This window comes from Podarcis tiliguerta, assembly GCF_965153285.1.
Source record: "Podarcis tiliguerta genome assembly, chromosome: 5".
Lineage (NCBI taxonomy): Eukaryota > Metazoa > Chordata > Lepidosauria > Squamata > Lacertidae > Podarcis > Podarcis tiliguerta.
In genome coordinates, this window is record NC_139538.1 from 38789733 (window position 1) to 38811718 (window position 21986).

Here is a 21986-nt window from a genome sequence, read left to right on the forward strand (position 1 = left end):
ATGCTGTTGTTTTAAAGTTCACAATCCAGTTCTGACCCCCAAACTGGGTCATAACAATATGAGCCCAAGGCAGGCTCTTATGCACCACCTTCTGCAGCTTAATCTACACCTTATGTCTGCAACCCACAGGCTGAAGGACCTACAGTGGGTTGTCAGGACCCACATCTGGGTTGTGAAGCCACATCAGGTGAGCCACAACAAAACTCACCACAGCACCATGCAAACCTGCAGCCTACTATTCTCTTTCCTATGTGAGGGTTTCCTCCTCACTTTGGACTGGTCCAGCTTTGCCACCCTCTGTTGGAACCATGCTGCTTGGCTTTGGAAGACGTTATCCATCCAATTTCAACAGCCTCACTGAAACAGTATCATGGAGAGCAGGCTGTGGTGGGAAGCTGAGAAGCCACAGGTCACTTTTCTTCTCCATAGGAAAGAGCAGCTGGAATCAAAGAGAGGATACAACTATTAAAAAGGGGAAAAGGTTTGACCAACAATACATGAAATAGTGGCTCCCATCTACTGAAAAGGCACTTTAGGCACTTTATAAACAACAAATTATGTTCCTGGAGGAACAAAGAAGAACATTATTAGTAGTTTGTCTTGTGTATCCACAAGACTTGTGAGTGCATGACTATACACAGTCCAGGGACAAGAATGTGTTGTCTTAAAAACTTTTGTCAGTGTTGCATGTGGAGAGGTGAATTTGACATTTGAAGACAAGTAAACGCAAGCAGAATAAACAGGCTACATTGGATCACTCTCTCGGATGTGAGAAAGTATTATGATACAATTTACCCTAAATTCTGCATCACTAAAAGGTGCTTCCATTCTTCAGCTAATCTCAGTTTTGCCTGGATCTCATTCACACTCTGCCCCAAGGAGGTATTTCCCCTCAATTTAGACAATGGATGGGGAACTTGAGGCCAGGGGACTGCTTGTGGCCCTCTATACCTTTCAATCTGGCCCTCTGGACTTTACCCAGCCACACCCCTTCTCCCTAAACGACACTGCCTCCACACCCTTTTAGAGTTAAACATATAACTCCGTTTAAACATATAACCAGGGCTTTTTTCAGCCAGAAGTCGCTGGAATTCTCAGGTGGGCACCATTGCCATTATAAGGGAACAAGAAAGGCATTCATTGTGAGTTCTGGCACCTCTTTTTCTAGAAAAATAGCACTGCATATATCTTTAACACAGCCCTCCATTGCACACTCCTTGAGTGTTTTTGCCTAGCTGCAATGTGTCCTCGAACTCTGATAATGCTTCTTCCCTGCTTGGATGATAGAGAGGAGTGTGCAGGTAAAATCATGTATATATTGCTCCACCAACCTTTCCTTCCGGCCTCTCCAACCAACGCATCCGGCCCCTGAAAGGTTTGTCTAGCAGGGAACGCAGCTCATGGACTGAAAAGGGTTCCCCCATCCCTGCCACGCATTTCTCAAATTGATGCCATTCCTTTCTCACACTCATGCAGTGTCTCCCCGTCTGTGGAATGCTCTCCCCAGGGAAGTTGGCCTGGTGCCTTCATTACGCACCTTTAGGCACCAGGTCTGAAGCTGAAATCAAAACTTCTACCAGGTTTTGAAAGAAGCTTTAAAAGGCAAGAGGATCCCTACCATCTTTAAAATGTGCTGAACTGCAAGGATTGGGGCAAAAAAAGGGTAATGTTGTAATGCGATGCATCCAATGTAGTGCTAAGCTAGAAACATACTTGTTTTGCTGGTGAAATATTTTGCAACGGTAGGATGCTGTTGTGCAAGAGAATGCATAAGCAAGATGCCGGTAACTTTGCGGTAAAAAATAGCATCACTTCCACATACGTGCTTCAATATTACAGCTATTCAGCCATACGACTTTATTGTGTTTTGGGTGTAAGAAGTGACTTAAAATAAAATCATCAATGTCTAATCAGCTGATACCCAGATGTTGCTCTCTCTGTTTAGATGGATGTAACTCCATATCTTCATCTTCCTCACAACTCCTCTCGTGGCGACTTGGTGTGTAGGATGTTGAAGGGCAAACTTGAGCTTGGCTGGCACTGGTGTAGGCTTAAATCTCAAGTTAAGGACAATAACGGTAATTGTTGTGATCTACCCAGCATGATTTGATCTGGTATTTCAACTGTACGGAATGATTTAAAATAAAAGATGACGGAGAAACAAGAACTATTCTGTCATGGGATGTGTGCAACAAAAGAATGTATTCCACATAATAGTGCTGTGCAAATGTACTGTACCTTTAGCTATGCATATTCTCTCACCACCATTTGGGATATTTTTCCTTTGAGTGGTTCTACAGAGATAGAGCTCAACCACAGGAAAGGGAAAGGCCACAGCTGTGTGGTACAGTCTCCACTTTACATACAGATGATCCCAGGCACTCAAAACGGAAGCGTGGATCTCAAATCGGAAGCGTAACACTCAAAATGGAGCATGTTTGGCTTCCGGAAAAAGTTCGCAAACCGGAACACTTACTTCCGGGTTTGCAATGTTTGGGTTCCAAGTTGTTTGAGTACCAAGTCGTTTGAGAATCAAGGTACCACTGTATGTGTCTAAGGTGCTACATCCTTGGGAATCATGATACAGTACTAATTCCTAAATCTTTAATCTCTCTCACTTTATCTGTCTTACAGTTCTGGTTTGTCAGTACTGTAGATGATCCCACTATAGAAGAACTTGCTGAAGAAGCTTGACACAGACAAGACTGACATACTGGTGCTTGTCAAATTGTTTGACTGTGATGGAAAGAGTGGGACACAGTTATCACTGGCTGCATATTCAGCCTCTTCTGTTTGTTCACACTCAGGGTAAAGGTAAAGGGACCCCTGACCATTAGGTCCAGTCACAGACGACTCTGGGGTTGCGGCGCTCATCTCACTTTACTGGCCGAGGGAGCTGGCGTACAACTTCCAGTGTGATGGCCTGGGACTCGGGGTCGGACTTGGAGCCAGAGGAGTCTCAGTCCACATCAGATTATTTGCCTCAGGCAGCAGCTGAACCTAGTCTGGGACCTGATTCTGGAGAGCCGCAGTCTGCACAGGTTCCCCTGCAACAAGCACCAGCTGGGCCGAGTCAGGGGCCTGAGCCTGCCTTGGCTCCAGATGCCGGGATTACCATGTTGCCTTGTAGTGTCTCCCCGTCTGTGGAATGCTCTCCCCAGGGAAGTTCACCGGGTGCCTTCATTATGCACCTTTAGGCGCCAGGAAAAACGTTCCTTTTTAACCAGGCCTTTGCCTGATTGACATCTTATACCCTTTTAAAACGTGGCTCTTTCTTGTGGAGGGGTGTTATTGGGTTGTTGTTTTTGTTTTGGTTATATACTGTGGTTTTTATGTTGATGTTTTCGGGCATAGGGTGGTGTGTGTATGTATATGTATATGTATATATATATATGTATATGTGTATATGTATATATATATGTGTGTGTGTGTGTGTGTGTGTGTGTGTGTATTAATGGCTCTGCTCAACCATCGCTTTAAGTTCACACCATAGAGATCACCCACGGTCATTCAGAGGCACTGAAGGAACTAGTCAGAAATCCCTGGACTGGATCCCACACGAGTCCTTACCTGCAGGCTGTGGTCATGATCAGTGATGGAGACCGGGAGGGGCCTCTCAAGTCAGAGACTGACAAGAGTCATATTTTTTTTAACGTAAGAAATGTCTTATGCACAGTTTTTGACTCAAGGGACAGGGGGAAAACTCATGGTTTATCATCAAGCGTTCCTCCAGTTTCGGTTTTCTTTTCTGATTTTTGCGTCCCTGATGATTTCCTTTCCATGAAACGGACAGAGTTCCTCACTTCTCCCCAAGCGCAGCTCAGAGCAGGCAGCGCCAGCCCTCGACTGGAAGACGTTGAGTTTCCTTTCGTTTTCTCTCGCTCTTCTGGACGGGGGAGTCCTCCTGCTGCTTTCTTCAGCCCCTTCCTCACAGCCCCATCTCCGCTCAGTCAAAGCAGAAAGGTAAGTCAAGGGACAGGTCGATCTCCTCCGCAAGGAAAAGGCGCTCCGGGGGAAACGCGCTTCCCGTCTGCGCTAGACTCCCTCTCGCAAAAGAGCGACAGACTCCGGAGGGACCCCACTTTTGCCACAGCTGGGGACTCAGATTAAATGCAGAAGAAGACCAGGATAAATTAACCGGGTTGGTGTTATACGCAAGGAACACCTAAAGCTGCGTCGAAGTGGAAAGAGGAAATCGCAGCACAATTATTTCCACAGCCTGATCTAAACCTAAGGATTCCCTGATAGGGTTTTTCATTTTTGGAAACGGAATCATTCTAGATAAACGCTAGATAATGCTTAATCTTGCTTGTTTAAAAACCACATGATTTCCAAGGTCTTTAAAACATAGTTTTGTGTTGTTTGTAGTATGTCTGCTCCAGGTACTTCAGCTGAAATTTTGGAGTGGTTCAGAGCCCATAAAATGGAGATTTCTGCTGCAATTAGAGATTTGTTTCCTTTTCTCTATGGCCTGCGAGACAAGAATATAATCTCTGAAGAAAATTTTAAGGTGACTATTGTATATAACTGATGCAATTATTTTCTGGTTAAATTCCTACTTTGTTGCTCAATTCAATTTTTTAACATACTTTTTAATGCATTTTAAATTTGCTGTTTTTAATTGATTATAATTTTGTAATGATTTATTGCTATTGTTGAGAGTGAATTTCTGTTTAATTATTATTTGTTGATACTTTGGGAGTGTCGTGTTTTATTCTAATCAATTATCACATATTCCTTTATTTGATATAAGATATTTCTTTTAAGTCATATTTTTATTATGACTAGTTTGTTTTGCACCGGATTGTTATGTGTGTCCTTGTATATTTTGTTGTTTCTTCATATAGTAAACTGTCTTGTGTATATAGAAAGATGGTATACAAATTAAAAGTGAAATGAAATGAAATAGCAGCAGCCTGGATAGCTAAATTGGTTAGAACATGGTGCTGATAACACCAAGACTGCAGGTTTGATCCCTGCACAGGACAGCTGCATATTCATCCATTGCAGAGGGTTGGACTCAATCATTCTCAGGGTCCTTTCCAATTGCACAATTCTACGATAATAATAATAATTTATTATTTATACTCCACCCATCTGGCTTGGTTTCACCAACCACTCCCAAAAACACAATACAGAATTTAACATTAAAAACTTCCCTAAACAGGGCTGCCTTCAGATGTCTTCTAAGAGTTGGATAGTTGTTTATTTCCTTGACATCTGATGGGAGAGCGTTCCACAGGGCGGGCACCGCTATTGAAAAGGCTCTCTGCCTGGTTCCTTGTAACCTCACTTCTTGCAGTGAGGGAGCTGCCAGAAGGCCCTTGGTGCTGATTCTACGATTCCATCCAGGTTGTGGCTTGTTTCTGAAAAAGTGGCCTTGAGTCTTCCTCTACCATTGGTAAAAGGCATAGGATAGGATATTAGTGTTCAGAGACATGTAAGCTGCCCAAGGTATTTGAACTTGGCAAAGGAGGATAAATGACAATTTCTGCTTCCTTTGATTGTGCTAGGATAAATATCTAACTAATCTGCTGTTAGATCTGGTGGGAAATGGGAAAGTTACTCTGTATTTTCAGTCTAAAAGATGTTTTGAAGACAGAGATTTAAAAACCCTGTATTGTTTCTTTCTAGAATTGGCAAGATTGGGTAACTGCAAATCCAAATGATATTCAAAGAATGGTATATGATGTCCTTGAGAACATTCAGGGCAATGTTTCAGCAATAGAGGAGATCTTCTGCAGCAGTAACCTGGCAGCATATCAAGACTTACGGCCACTATATGAAAGCCTAGAAAATGGTAAATCATCTTGTATTGGGGACTAAACCTACCAGTTGAGCCTTGAAGATATATAGCCAAAAAGAAACAAATTCATTTGGATTTGAGGAATGGTATAGTCAGTGTTTAAGCCACAAAGCCTTGTTCAAGTCTTTCCACAGCCATGCATTCACTGTTTCAGTCCTCTGCCTGCCACCACAAATGACATTCTTGTGCATTAATTTATGTATTGAAAATTATTGATAGGCTGGTGTTTCTTTTGAAATATAATAATGTGGTTTACAAAATGAAACCAGTTTGCCAGAATAACGATAAAACATAAACCAGCATATTCAGAGTTCAGTAAAGCTGGTCCTAAGGATCATTGCCCAAGAGTGCCTATGCAAATAGGTAAGTTTTCACCAGCCGGCAGAGCAGCTGCATTCCCCTGTAATGTGGGGGCCACAGTAGAGAAGGCCCTTCTCTGGGCCCCCACAAGATGCACATTTTCTGCATGCAGCACGACTAGTAGGTCCTCTTTTGAGTTGCCGTAAGACACATCATGATTAGGAAGCTTCCAGAGATGACAGCGAGCAGGTTGCCTTAAGACTGCTGTCATTTGTTGGCAGCCCAAAATATGGGAACTGTAACCTTTGACATCTGTTTCTTCATTTCATCTTGGAAAAGGGACACAAGAGCAAAATCTGGATTTCCAGGGCACGACACTGCCCGTAACCTGTGGAACAGCACAAGGCATTTTACATACGGATATACTTGCAACAGGTAATCATTTGGAAGAGTAAATGTATAATTACATCTGTTTAAGGAATGTGATACCAATAGCAAATTTAAAAAATGGTGTTTGCATAAATGTGTGGTGTTGGAAGGAGGAGGCATCAATGTGGGTGGTATGTGAGTATTTTTTATTTTCTGGGAATACTTCAAATACTAATATCCTATAAAGCTCTTTAATTATATTACACTGTATCCTGTGAACCTGGGCAAGCTTAAAATAATTCCATCAGTACCACAATGGTGCAATCAGTGCTTTTGAAATCTTTCCCTATTTATTAATGCATGATTAAATGATTTTATTTAGCTTTAAATGTTTTGTTTTTGTAACAGAACAGTGCCATGTTGATTCTCTTTATCATTAATGCATTAATCTACATTTATATGTGGCACTTATCACAACCCATAAATCTGAATGAAAAGTAATTGGCGATTGCTCCCATTTTTTCAAAAAATAAAGAAACAGTTTATTGTGACCGTGTACAGGAGGAAGGGGGACAGGGAGGAAAGCAGGTGGCAGGGAGTCTAGCTGTGGTGATGGGCTGGTTCATTCTGAGGGGCCCTGAAGTTTGGCATTAGCTGTCATCAGCCTGAAGTTTCTTTCCGACTTCCACACCACCATCTTGCCTTCTTTCTCCATTCAGTGAAGTCTGCTGAATGGGATAGGTCAGGCATAGGCAACCTCGGCCCGCCAGATGTTTTGGGACTGCATTTCCCATCATCCCTGACCACCAGTCCTGTTCACTAGGGATCATGGGAGTTGTAGTCCTAAAATATCTGGCAGGCTGAGGTTACCTATGCCTGGTATAGGTGCATAACATTAATGAGACTGTTCTGTTTGTCAAAGGAGTTTCAAGAAAAAGTATTGAGGGTCCCAATGGAAAGTGGTTCACACCAACACAATTTCAGACTGAAGGAGGACGTAAAAACTGGAAATCGTGGAAGAGAAGTATCCAATGGGGGAAGACTTCATTAGACACATTAATAAAGGTATGTAGTTCACTTGTAACAGCTGTAATTTTAATGCCTCATTTTCTTACTTGCAACTCCAAAGGAATTTCAGAAGATACCATTAAGGCTTTACAGATAAAAATCCACATATTTTATTCTTAAAATGAGTATTTATTTTTAAGCTGCCTTGAGTCCCCTAGGGGAATACCGTATTTTTTGCACTATAAGACTCACTTTCCCCCTCCTAAATAGTAAGGGGAAATGTGTGTGCGTCTTATGGAGCGAATGCAGGCTGTGCAGCTATCCCAGAAGCCAGAACAGCAAGAGGGATTGCTGCTTTCACTGCGCAGCGATCCCTCTTGCTGTTCTGGCTTCTGAGATTCAGAATATTTTTTTTCTTGTTTTCCTCCTCCAAAAACTAGGTGCGTCTTGTGGTCTGGTGCGTCTTATAGAGCGAAAAATACGGTAGGTGGGAGATAAATAGATAGATTTATAATGATAGCTTCAAATTCTACACTATATCACTGGAGTTATCTTCATAACACCCTTATGTAATAAAGAGGGAGGAGAAAAAAGAGAGAGCAAGAGGAACAGACAGAGTTCAGGTGCTTCATCAAAAACCACAAAGTGTACTTTCCCTGACTATCTGTTATCCCAAACCCACCCTTGCTGACGGGAGGCATGCAAGGTAGTTTCCTTGTACCTGACAGGAATACTTCGAATGACAGTGAGGTCAGAGGAAAATGAATTGCCATTTGTTCCAATTCAACCCCAAGCAGCAGGTTTTCCCTGGGGAAAGCAGTGGGACAAATAAGTGTGGATGAGCTCTTAGTAATAGAGTGGTACCTTGGGTTACATACGCTTCAGGTTACAGACTCCGCTAACCCAGAAATAGTACCTCGGTTTTAAGAACTTTGCTTCAGGATGAGAACAGAAATCGTGCTCTGGCGGCGCAGCAGCAGCAGGAGGCCCCATTAGCTGAAGTGGTGCTTCAGGTTAAGAACAGTTTCAGGTTAAGTACGGACCTCCGGAACGAATTAAGTACTTAACCTGAGGTACCACTGTACTGAGTCAATTAACATCTGCAGTGGGCTAAGAAACCACTGTTTCTCTTCAGGCTCAAATTGGAACCAAATTTTACAGATCATTGTTCATGCATGGCAACTTTAAGGTTAGCAGCAGAATGTCCCAGCAGAATGAAATATTCTCCTACTAGATTATAAATATATATCCGTAGTAAGGTGTCTAATTTCTTATGAGTTCACTTCCTAAATTCAGGTGATGTTTTGGGATGCTGATTATGCCTCAGAGTAAACCTAATAAATGCGATGTTTATTTCAGAGCGGACTGTTACCTGAGCCACCACAAAATTCCAACAGGACAACGATGGTAAACATTTCCTTAACAGTTTTACTTGATTTAAACTAGCATATGCACAGTTTATTTATTCACTTATGTATTTAGATATTTCTGACCTTCCCCTCACCCAAAATGATTGTACCACAGTTTACATCTAAATAAGGCAATACAAAACATAATATATAACAAAGAAAAACAAAACAACTTCCATCAATACTTAACCTAAGTAACTTTGTTTCCTCTTGTGAATGCATATAGCCTTGTCTCGCTCCCCACCCCACCCCCCAGCTTCATGTGTGAGTGAGATTTGCATTTCAATAGGCATTGTGGTGGGAGGCTCTTTGCCCAGCTTGCTTGCCCCACAAAATGATGGTGGCACACATGAAGGACAAAATCTAGTGCCAATGATGACAACGAGGGCTCAATCCCTAATAATTGTGATGTTTATTTCAGAGGGGACTGTTACCTGAGCCACCACAAAATTCCAACAGGACAACGATGGTAAACATTTCCTTAACAGTTTTACTTGATTTAAACTAGCATATGCACAGTTTATTTATTCACTTATGTATTTAGATATTTCCTAACTTCCCCTCACCCAAAATGGTTGTACCACAGTTTACATCTACATAAGGCAATACAAAACATAATATATAACAAAGAAAAACAAAAATGAGAGAGAGGAAGCTTCATATGTGAGTGAGATTTGCATTTCAATAGGCATTGTGGTGGGAGGCTCTTTGCCCAGCTTGCTTGCCCCACAAAATGATGGTGGCACACATGAAGGACAAAATCTAGTGCCAATGATGACAACGAGGGCTCAATCCCTTATTCAATGATTTTTTTTACAAAGCTTCTTACAGTATTGAAACATGACACGAGAGTGCAATCTTAGTCAAAGGCAGGGATCCTGCTCACAGTTTCTTTGAAATTTCCACTACAACTGCTCACACTGCCAAAGAAGTAAGCTATCCTTTAAGCTAAGTAATGGGGTACCTCTCTGGCCATTTTTATCTGGCCTCTCCATGTGGGCCAACTTTGGCAGGTAGATGAGACAATCCACCTGGCGCCATTATGTCACAACATGATTGGCAGGTGGGGTGTCTCGTCCCACTGCCAAAGCCCCTTGAAGTGCTCAAAAACCAGCTGACAGTTGTGTGCTTGGCAACCAAGCTTAGCTACTAGTGTAGCTAGCCAGAGACATGGGGGATGGTGGTCTGTGCCAGGTAGTGGCGGTGGGGGGTATCTGTAGGGTGGCACCTGGGTCTGTAGGGCAGCACAGTGTCTTGGGATTCTGGGTGGCAGGGGAGCCTGTGGGTGGCAAGGTAGTTCCTAGGTGTTTTGAGTGGAGCCACTTCCCTTCCCTGAAATCGGCGGCTGCCCTAAAAAACGCTGAACAACTCTGGTCTGCCCCAAGCCCTGGTGGGAGTTGCTACACTGCTGAGTGCAAGCAATGTTGCTAGTCCTGTGCTCAGAATGGGCATCTCGTGAAAGAAGCAGAGAAAGAAGCCTGTATTTTGCCAATGGGGCTGCCCCACGTATATGGTATAAGGGGCTTTTCTATATATTTCCAAATGACACTCAACATTCTGTAATTGATGTTCATGTTTAGTCCTTACTGAGCTGATTTGGGGAGGTTTTGATCCTTTAGGGTTGTTCCCTAAATATTGTTTGCACTGCTACAAATCCCAGGTTTTCCTAAACATGGTGATGACTTCCTCTTGTTTCCCAGTGTCCATGTTTTGGCACTCACTACCTGAGTTCGCTCTCCCCTAGGAGATATGGGCGCCATCAAGGTCAAGCCTATGGTAGCAGTCCAAATAAAGTTGGGGGAAGGTTGGATCAAGAAAATGCAGAAGTCCCTGATAAAATAAGCTCAGTTTCACATATGCAACTTATAAAAGGAATAAAATAAAAACAGGAGAAAGAGGAATTATTTTTATTCAGAAGCTGAAAAGTCAGTCATGGCCAGTGAGTAATTTTACAAGGGCACCTTATCTAAATACCCTCTCTGCTTATTATAAAGATAAAGGGACCCCTGACCATTAGGTCCAGTTGTGGCCGGCTCTGGGGTTGCGGCGCTCATCTCGCTTTATTGGCCGAGGGAGCCGGCATTTGTCCGCAGACAGCTTCCGGGTCATGTGGCCAGCATGACTAAGCCACTTCTGGCGAACCAGAGCAGCGCACGGAAACACCGTTTACCTTCCCGCTGGAGCGGTACCTATTTAACTACTTGCACTTTGACGTGCTTTTGAACTGCTAGCTTGGCAGAAGCTGGGACCGAGCAACGGGAGCTCACCCCGCCACGGGGATTTGAACTGCCGACCTTCTGTTTAGCAAGTCCTAGGCTCCGTGGTTAAACCCACAGCGCCACCCGTGTCCACTGCTTATTATACGGCCCAGTAAATGTTACCTGTGTTGGCTTCCTGCCAAAAATGTTGGGGGAAGGTTGGATCAAGAAAATGAAGAATGTCCTGCTCAGCTTCACATATGAATAAAATATAAACATATGAATAAAATAAAATAAAATAAAATAATAAAACAGGGGCAGAACCTGAAAAGTCAGTCATGGCCATTTATTAGTGTTACCAGTGGTAGTCTAATCAACAGTGAGTCAACAGTGAGTAATTTTACAAGGGAACCTTATATAAACACTCTCTCTGCTTACCTTTTAGGGTCCAATAAATGTTACTTGTGTTAGCTTCCTGCTCTTCAGGTTGTCACATAAGTACTAAACCAAGAAAATAGGAAGATGCTGAGTATATATATCATGTAATAAACTGAATATATTTAAAGAAAACTGCCAAAGGTTATTTGTTGCATCAAAAATAACAAAATCTGGCTTTTAAAAATCCTATTTTTCACACCGTTGTTTATTTTGATAATGATGATGTGTCTGCCAGCTGAATATCCTTTTAAACCACAATTCAGGGCTTTTGCCCTCACAAGGTGGTGTACAAGAAACACCACATATTAAAACTCACCCCCCCACGCATTCTGATAAATTTATTTGTTACAGTCACTGTTTTTTCCTCTTTAGTTTGAACATGATGATGTATGTATTGTGTGTAAGAAAGAAGATTCACTGATATGCTGCAGTTCATGCCCCAGATGCTTTCATGAAGATTGCCATATTCCGAAAATATCTGCTGAGAAAAGGTAGTTTCTCCACCTCAATTTCTGTATTAAGCTGATCGATGAAATAACATCAATATCTTACAACTAAAGCATCTGCTACATTTGCTAAGTAGTGCAAAGTCACACAACATGAATTGTAGCCCATGACTCAGGCTAAAACTGCATCTATTTGAAGCACAACAAGTTATTTGAAGCCCAACAAGCTCTAGGCATCTCAACTGTGGACATCTGAATTAATGCTGGCAGTAGTGTGGTTTGCATTTCACACCATTTTTCATATTATTCATATTATTCTCATGTTGAGTTAAGGTGCAAGTCTGTATAAGGAAAGCTGCACAGATTAAAACACCTTGAAGCAGGTTAATGAATATTAGCCAAGGTAAACAAAACTATAACAGTAGTTTTCAGTAATATGTTATAGCCAACTGCGTAGCATTACTTTCTTTTATAGAACACCTAGTTCCCATTGGTGCTTAATAAGAATGATTATTGTGACTAACCAGGGCTGGCCCACCCAGGAGGTAAGGTGAGGCAACTCCCAAGGGGCCAAGCTGCCTTCGTCCCCCCCAATAAAAGATGAGGGAGCCGGGCACCCCAAACGTTGATGGGCATTGCCATTCAAATGGTGTGGGTGCACTGAATCATGTGTTCGATTATGCGGACTAGGGCTTACCTCCCCCCCCATATTTTATTCAATTTGGCCCAGTGGCGTAGCGTGGGTTGTCAGCACCCGGGGCAAGGCAAGTAATTTGCGCCCCCTAACCTGTGGATTTGCGCCCCCTAACCCTAACCCCCAGATGTTGCGCCCAGTGCGGCCGGCCCCCCCTGCACCCCCCACGCTACGCCACTGGATGCTCCCACTGGTGCAACCACCCTACCCCAACATCGCTACTATCACCCTGTCCCAACGCTGTCCAAATATGGAGCAGTGACAGAGGTGGATTAAGGGACGCGCAACTGGTTATCACACTAGTGAGAGGGCACTGCAGGGGGGCTGCAACAATGACTTATAATGAAAGTCGAGAGATGTGGATGGGGGTGCCAATTTTTGTTGTGTTGCGCAGGGCGCCGTTGAAATTTGAAAGTCTGCCTCTAGCAGACTGCGTTGTAAGGAGGTTGGCTGTGTCTCACCACACATGCCTTAAGAATAATGAGTCTTTTTCAGTGTGGACTAAGTAATTATAAACCAGGTCTTACCTTTCGGCAGGACCACTGTACCCAACCTTCTCGGCGCTGCAGGTGAGGGTTTCTGGGGCAGAGGAGGTGCCTTGCCAGGCAACCCTAAGCCCCAGCACCTCTCCTTTCCTCGACCCTTTGCCGCCTGCCGTCTAGAAAAGGACTCCATCCCTCTCGCTTGCTCCCGCCCGCCCCCTTCCCACAGACAGCCGCGTTTCCTTCCCGGCTCCCCGTGGGAACAAACGGCCCCTTCTCCGCCCTCCCGGCGAGGCCAGCGCTTCCTTCTCTTAGCCCCCGCCCCGTCTGCGGGAGGCCCTCCACCCTCCTGGCCACCCGCCCCGCCCCGCGCCCCTTCATAGGCACGGCTCGTTCGGCCGCGCCGCCCCACACGCGTCCCGCCCTGCCCGCCCCGTCGAGGCGCACGCTCTTGCCCATAGCCGGCTCCATGGACGGCGGCGGCGCTTACCGCTGCCGCGCCAACCGGCACCTGGAGGGCGGCCAGTCGGCGCTGCCGGGCTCGCTGCTCTTCGCGGCCGGCCTGCTGGGCAACGTGTTGGCGCTGGGAATCCTGTGGCAGCACCAACTCCGCGCGCGGCTGCAGCGCGTCCGCCTTCTACCTCCTTCCCTCTGGACTTGCGCCCCCCCAAATGTTGCGCCCGGTGCGGCTCGCACCCCTGGCACCCCCCACGCTACGCCACTGATTTGGCCTACAGCAGGATCCACAGGGGCAGCTGATCTGGCTTCAAAGGAATGCTCCTTGAAGGCTGGTTACTATGTCCCCTTGACAGCCTACCCTGTACCACCTCCACAGCAGTCAGTGAATAGGAGATGCTGCTATTTTCCTCCCAAACCTAGGGAGGAAACGGCACGGTCTGCCCTCTGGGGTCTCCTGGGGTCTGCACCCACCTGGCATGAGTCAGAGTGAGCCCCTTTCCCCCTGCCCCATGACACCTTTTGATTTCGACTTCAACCAACAGCTAAGATTGATTTCCCTTGATTCCTATTAGGTATTCTATTTCAAGCATCAGGTTCATCGTCGTCCCCCCAATAAGATATGAGGGAGTTCCCAATGTAGATATTCACTCCCCCCTCAGGTGCCAAGATGCTAAGGTGACAAGATGCCCTGTGACTAAGCCCTTTTCTTCTTATTGGTTCTGATGCTTATTCAGCCAAGGATCTGTTATCCTATGTCTTTTTCTGAAAGCATTGTTTGTTTAAGAATGACCTGGTTGTATGGCAAACTTGCAGAATTAATCACAAAACATTATAATCAACAACTACCAGTGTGGCAGTATTAAATACAAATTGCATTCAATGGTATTATCACACTTTGTTCTGCTTTCCAGAAATAGGTGGAAATGCACCTTTTGCCAATACCCGAAACCAGCAAGCAACCGTCCCCGTGAAGAGCACCTGGTTCTGAGATGGAAGATGCGTGGCAGGACAATTGTGGTGAGCTACATCAACCTTTTTCTATTGCAGTTAAACGACAGGAAACATAGCAAGAATAGGGCTGTGACATTAATTGCTTAAAAATCTGGGATGATCGAAACCTTGTTTCCCATTCATTAAGCCTTAGAGGAAACTGCTATCCAATATATATAACTCAAGGTGTTAACACTAGCATAAAAGCCCTAAATGGCTTAGGAACCAAATATCTAAAAGACCGTCTGTCAGGGTTTATGGGTTCAGAATCAATCCAAGTCCCCCAACAGGTAAGCCCAACAGAGACCCCATCTCCTCAGAGTATTGCGGAAGGATGATGTCAATCAACATTTGATGATCTCCTTCTACCTGTCAACAATAGAAAATGTCCTTTCATATTGCATCATGGTGTGGTACGCTGGTTTGACATCAACTGATAGGAAGTGCCTACAGAGGGTGGTGAATACAGCACAAGATATTATGGGCTGTTCCGTGAGTCCGCTGGATGAAATAGCGGAAGAACGTTGCCTCAGGAGAGTGAGAAAAATTCTCAGGGATGATTTACACCCTGGCTGGCACTTTCTTGATCTCCTGCCCTCAGGCAGAAGATATAGAAGCATGACTAGTTGCACCAACAGGGTAAGGAACAGCTTCTATCCGTGGGCTGTTAGGCTGCTGAATGAAAAGATAACAACAGGGCAACTGACTTTCGGGTTTGGTGGGTGTGCGTCAGTAAAAGAGGGGAATTAAGACTAAGAAAGCTGAGTGGGGGGTGCTCGTGTAATCTCACTGTATACAAGTTGTACAAGTGACAATAAAGTATTTCAATGGTGCTACCACCCCCTTCTTACAGAGGATGCCTGTGGCTCACTGAGATTCCAAAAAGTGACAGCTAAATCACCACTTTCTACTGCCTGAAGCCTCCAGCAAAATGAAACACTTACACCAGAGGTTTTCAACCTTTTTGGGTCCATGGCTCCCTTGACCAACTACACTCTTTCTGTGGCACCTCTGTGGGGCTCAGGAGCCCAGTTATGTCACCCCTTGCCTGCAGAGCCAGCAGCATCTCATCCTTTTTCAAACACCCTCCCTTCTGGAGGGGTCTCTCAGTCTCCTCTCCCTTCTCCCTGGGAGTCCTCCGGGCAGCCACTGCCGCCACTCCTGATCTCTGAGCTGCCCCCCCCCCCGCGCCTCAAAGAGAGGTGCCTCCTCACACTGCCCCACAGGGGCCTGGGAAGCCCCCCCCCCCCACCAGCCAGCCCCAAAGGCACCATTTGCCTGAGGAGCTTGCAGCCAGGGCTGCTGCAACAAACAGCTGCACAAGCCTTTGGGAGGCAGAGACACAAGAGGGCATCAGAGGAAGGGAGGGAAGGCAAGAGGGACAGAGGCCAGTGTTGCCCAGCACATTGACTGAAAACCACTGACTTACACAAAAGCCAGATGTGACTAAAGAGATCTGAGGCACTGGGTTTCGACCAAGGCAAGGCTCCAAATCAACACACAAAAATACATAATATTTATTTAAGATTACTAAATAGCAGCAATACGGACCAACATCACTAGCTTTGCTTATCAAAGTTATTGTTACTGCTCTATTAAAAAACAAATATGATGGGCTTGCTAGAAAAGAGGGTCTTGGGAATCTTGGTTTTAGCACCATCCTGAAATAGTTGGTCATGTGCTCTTTCAGTGTTGATATTACAGTGGTACCTCGGGTTAAGTACTTAATTCGTTCCAGAGGTCTGGACCTTAACCTGAAACTGTTCTTAACCTGAAGCACCACTTTAGCTAATGGGGCCTCCCTCTGCTGCTGCGCCGCCAGAGCACAATTTCTGTTCTCATCCTGAAGCAATGTTCTTAACCTGAGGTAATATTTCTGGGTTAGCGGAGTCTGTAACCTGAAGCGTATGTAACCTGAAGCGTATGTAACCCGAGGTACCACTGTATTGCTTTTGCCAAAGTTCTAAAGAAAAACATGCATCAGAATAAAATTAAATTCAAATTTTATGTTAAATTTTGTTTTGTACATATGCACATTTAATCAATGAACTAAGCAAGTAAAGCCTGATGATTAATTACAATTTCTTAATTGATAACTAAAGTCTCATTACCAAGGAAACATTATATTGGTTGTGATATATATTAAGGACACTTCTTTGAATACAAATTTCATTAAAATTTCTGGGAGTTGTTTCCAAGTAAATATAACACATGCATATTTATTGGCATGGGATCCTTATTTTATCTGAGTCCCCTTAAAAAATCAGTTCCTTTTGTTTTATAGAAATGCGAGTTCCTGCTTTTGAGGATCTGGTGTCAGCCTAACAGTCATCTTTTTGTTGACAATCCAGCTACAGTAAGTCTTGTTGACTACAATATTTGGGACATTGATGCAGAAATGGTTCTTTAAAATGTTACAAGTGCTTGAGTTGAAATTGCAGGAAATTCTACAAATATTCTTTTCTGATGTGCTGATTTAACAGATACAAAATTATAATGCCGTCATAAAGAGACCCACGTGGCTCAAGTGCATAGCAGAGAAGTTGCATAAAGAAAAATACCACGCAGTGGGAGATTTCGTAAGAGATATGCGCCTGATGTTCAAAAATTTCCATAAGTTTTATAAGGTGAGCTCCAGTCTCTCTTTCCCCTACAATTCCTTGCCAGTGCATTTTAAAGATGAGGAGTGAGTAGAGAAGGTAAAATTATATTTCCATTCTAATTGAAATAAAAAACAAAATAATCAGGGTAGGGAAAAGTGAAAGGTGATTTAATCCATTTTCCCTCACACATGCTCACAACCTCTCTCACAATGATCACAGTGTCTCATAGTCAGCAATCCAGTACATTTCCAAGCACAATTAAAGTGTTCCTGTTGACCTTTAAAGCCCTAAACGGCCTCAGTCCTGTATACCTGTAGGAGCATCTCCACCCCCATTGTTCTGCCCGGACACTGAGATCCAGCGCCGAGGGCCTTCTGGCAGTTCCCTCACTGCGAGAAGTGAGGTTACAGGGAACCAGGCAGAGGGCCTTCTTGGTAGTGGCGCCCGCCCTGGGGAAACTCAGCCAGATGGGCAGGGTATAAATAATAAATTATTATTATTATTATTATTATTATTATTATTATTATTATTATCCTCATGCATTTCCCAAGAATTCCACCTGGCAGCGGCGGAGCAAGCCAATCAAGCGCCTAGAGCAGGACACTCCTCAGGGTCTCTGAGGAGTCTGCCTTCCTCCTCTCTCACTCAGGTGCCCTACAGCTGAGGGGGAGGAAGCGGGTGGACCGTTTGGGCAGGTTGGAGCCTGCAGGTGCTCAAGCCACTGTGTCACTCCCAGGAGAGATGAGTGGCTCGGGCATGCTGCAGGCCCCACAGTGAGTGCTGCCCGGCATTTTGTCACACCCCCCCCAGTGGTGACACCGGGGGCGGCCTGCCCCCACCGCACTCCCGTTACTCCACCACTGCCACCTGGAACCCCTTTTGTCTTTAAAAGCTTGGTGAATGTCTGTGTTTTTTACAGTAAAAGTAACTTGTAACTTGTGTGTATTAAGCTTTATGCACTTGACAACAAATAATACAAAGAAATTAATAGGAGGTAGGCATCTGGGGGGAAATACTTTGGTAATCCCACCTGCCACTGAACCCAATGTGTTTTGACTATACACGATTTTGGCTTTATGCTCTATCCTCAGAATGTAACCCTGGTGTAAATTGAGAGTCATCTGTATAAATAACTGAGAATCTACTATTTCATTGCACTGGTGAATAAGTTGCCAACAAGAACCTGAAAAGTCTAGTAGAGCAGGACAGCAGAAATATTTAAATACATAGCTTCCCTTGTTGTAAGTGTTTTGAAGCAAAATGGTAAAATTTAAACAAATAAAGCAACAAGCTCCACACATATCAAAGTGAACATTTTAATTTTTTTTTTCTAGGGCAGTGACATGGTGGAATATGGAAGAATACTGCAAGCTGAATTTGAAAATAGCTTTCGGGAAGTGTTTTCTATTCTGTAACAATTTTTTAAAATTCATCGGTTTTCAGACATGTGAGCCAGTTTCTCAGCTAACCAACTTTCCATGCATTATGTAAAAATTGGATTTCTGTATAAGTAATACTTCATGCCAAATTTTAAAAATGGTGCTTTATATATGTATAACTTCATTTTTATTACTCAGGAGGATACATAATGCTACCTGCATTCTTTAGGATTTATAAATTGAATTGCCATGGGGATTTTAGGTGGGTTTTCAGGAAGTACAGGGAAAATTTATTCTATGTATTCAAATTATTTGGCTAAAGAGTCAGATTTATAACATGGCCATAGCAATGGTTTCTTCCATTTCATTAGCTTAATCCAGCGCTTTTTTTCCTTAAAAAATGTTTAGAGGTACTCTCATTTTCCTACTCTTATTGAAACACTGCCCCTGAATGAGGCCAAACTTAGATTCACAAAATGTTTAGGGTTATGGATACCCCTGTGTCCCCCCCAGAAAAAATGCACTGGCTTAATCCTACTCTCTCCTCACAACACTAGCTGTGGACAAGGTGAGAAAAGCAGGTTCAGAGGTTCCAGCTTTTGCAAAACATTGCAGCTAGTGCTAGATTGTTGAGTGGAACAGATTCTCTCCCCCACATAACTGCAGTGCTCAAAAGTCTGCAGTGGCTGTCCATATACTAGCAGGCCAGGATCAGTATTCTTATAATGCAGGCATCCCCCTCACTTATGTGTGTGCCACTCACATGTGACCTTGTATATGTGTGGTGCTGGGAAATAATATAAATGGAATCGTGCCAGGAAAGGATGGGAGAGAGCTGGAGAGTCCTCATGGCTCACCAGGAGACTCTCTTCGAAGCCTGAAGAGGACATAAGTGAAGACGGAGGAAGTCCCAAAGAGTGTTAAGATGTGGAGCTTTGTTTAGGCTACCTAACAGCAGCTGCATCCAGCCTCCAACCTATCCTCCAGTCTCCAGCCAGTCCCAACTCTAGCTGAAGAGAGAGTTGTGGAGAGAGAGAGATGTAGGAATAACGGAGGACGACAGGAGGTTGGATGCAGGTGAGCTGTGCAGAAGCACGCTGGCAAGCATGCTTCAAGACAAGCTGCCGGCTAGCTCTGTAGAGGCTCCTTTTATTAGCACAATATGTAAAACCAGTCAGATACATTTTGGACTGTGACCTTTACACATCTTCCAATCCCGAGATCGAGGGGTGGTTCAAAGTTATTTTGACACCTGTTTCCACCGCGTCATTTTCCCCTTGAAGAATGTATGATGAAGGAGACAAAGGTCACAGACAGGGCACAGCAGACCACTAAAAGAGTAAAGGTTAGATAGAGGGCATGATGTTCAGACAGCTGTGGCTTTGTCTGCAGATGGAAGTGTGCTCCACACCCGAAGGTCACACGGTCAGACAGCTGAGGCCTGTCTTCGGGTGGAAGTGTGTTCCACACCCAGCAATCATTCCTTCAAGAGAGAGAGAGAGAGAGTGCAGGAGAGCAGGGGGAAATAGATTCAACAACATTTGGCTCAACAATTTTGGGTTTTCCTTAAAAAAACTCAACAACTTTAGGGGCGTCCAGATTTTTACTACTTGAAATATGGCAACCCTAACTGCACGAGGGCCCAGAACATAACCTCCACATAAGTGGGGTGAAACCTAAAATTTACAAGGCCCTTAACAATTTGGGTTCAGGATGCCTCAAGGACAACCTAATCCCTTATATCTCTGCCTGATCAGTGTGGTCTTCAGGAGTCACTGTTAACGGCATGGCTCAGATGCATGGCTTGGATTCGCTAGGTCATGTGCATTTTGTATTCTGGGTCCAATTTTATTTGGACCCAGTTGAGGTCAGTCAACCTCCCCTCTCTTGAACTTCCAGCACATACTGCATTTCTATATTAAAAAAATTCCAGTGGGTGTATCAATGTCTGTGAAACTATGTAAGAGAGTTATGACAGCAGGCAGAGAGAGAGAGTTAGTGATAGAGGGAAGGGAGAAGTTAAGGGAACAGCTACCTGAAAGCGATTCAGTACAGAAAGTATAGAGAAAGCAGGAGGGTCAGAGTCTTAGGAGTTAAAACTTGCTTAAATAAAGTTTTTTTGTTTTGTTTTATAGTACCCCTGCCTGATCCTAAGTGATAATTAACACCACCAGTGGGCATTTTAACTGAAGTTTCAATTATAATTTCAATTGATTTTTATTTTTTGTACTGCATCTTTGTAAACCACTTAGAGACTATAGTAGTTAAACATATGTAAATTCTTGAAATAAATAAATAAATTTATGCTATCTAGACAAACTATTTTAGATGAATCTAATATCAATATGCAAGGACACCTATTGATTGGTGCCTCAGAAATATGAAAAGGTTAAAGGTGATATTTCATGTCTCTTGCACTAATTGATAATTACTATTTTTTCCCTTTCATTTACTGTATATAATGCCCCTAGGAGTCCTACAGTGGGGGGGGGGATATAAATAAAATATTTAAAAATGAATTATGCATGTCTACAATTCGAAGTAACAATGATAATAACAGACATTTTACAATAAGTAAACTAACAAATTCACAAGCTACAAATTCCAAAGTACTTTCATGGAATGGAAATGGAATTGCTTCCAATTTAGGTGCCTTAAATCTGTAGCTACTACTGAATTCTTGAAAGCATCCTCCCCGCAGAAATTAATTGTAGGATAAACGCTAGCGCTGTGCAACTGATCATTCTGAATAACAAATAATGAACTGATTTGATTTGTGCCAGACCTGAATTTGGTAGACAAAGCTATGTGCAAACTGAATCACATAAATATGGAGCAATCTGTTGTGATCCAGATCTCAGAATGGTCTCCAAAGTGTTGCAATTATTAATTACACCACCATATAAGGAAAATACAAGGGACAGGTGACAGGGAATAGAGAGCTGTACTTTGTTCACTGAGAACTCTTACTTTCCAATCCAAGGCTAGAATCTCACCCAACACTCTTCAAACACAAGGCTGGGGAGTGGGCTGCAGTGGTGGTGTAATTATGAACATGGTGGTACACAATCCAGGGACAAAAATGTATGATGTCAAAAACTTTGGTTGGTGTTGCATGAGGGAAGGTGAAGTTGGTTTTTGAAGACAAGTAAATGCAAGCAGAATAAACATGGTCATATTATTATTATTATTATTATTATTATTATTATTTATTAAATTTATGCCACTCTTCATTCAACAATTGCATCGCAGCTTACAGCATAAAAACACAAAATGCATAGCATATGACATCACCACACTTTAACATGCATTGAAAAATACCTACCACCAACGTTACCACTTTTTAGATGCCCTGACAGTGAGGGAAAAGACAGGTGAAATATTGTGAGGCTTTGCTAACATATT

The 21986-nt window shown here is 43.6% G+C and overlaps 1 protein-coding gene across 2 annotated transcripts; it reads left to right on the top strand.

Annotated features, from left to right (window-relative positions):
* The first annotated feature begins 3671 nt into the window (after nt 1–3671).
* On the top strand, nt 3672–20900 carry LOC310678859 (nuclear body protein SP140-like protein). 2 transcript variants are annotated; one of them, XM_083443345.1, is made up of 11 exons: nt 3672–3963; nt 4369–4510; nt 5635–5800; nt 6446–6541; nt 7398–7540; nt 9314–9361; nt 11901–12019; nt 14521–14626; nt 16884–16955; nt 17083–17226; nt 18537–20900. In XM_083443345.1, exons 2-11 carry the CDS (start codon nt 4370–4372, stop codon nt 18615–18617), a joined length of 1116 nt encoding a protein of 371 aa, XP_083299471.1. In that variant the 5' UTR covers nt 3672–3963; nt 4369; the 3' UTR covers nt 18618–20900. The 2 variants fall into 2 exon arrangements, with proteins under 2 accessions (XP_083299471.1, XP_083299472.1); XM_083443346.1 differs by lacking the exon at nt 9314–9361 and adding an exon at nt 8843–8890 and having other exon boundaries at nt 3685–3963.
* The last annotated feature ends 1086 nt before the right edge of the window (nt 20901–21986 follow it).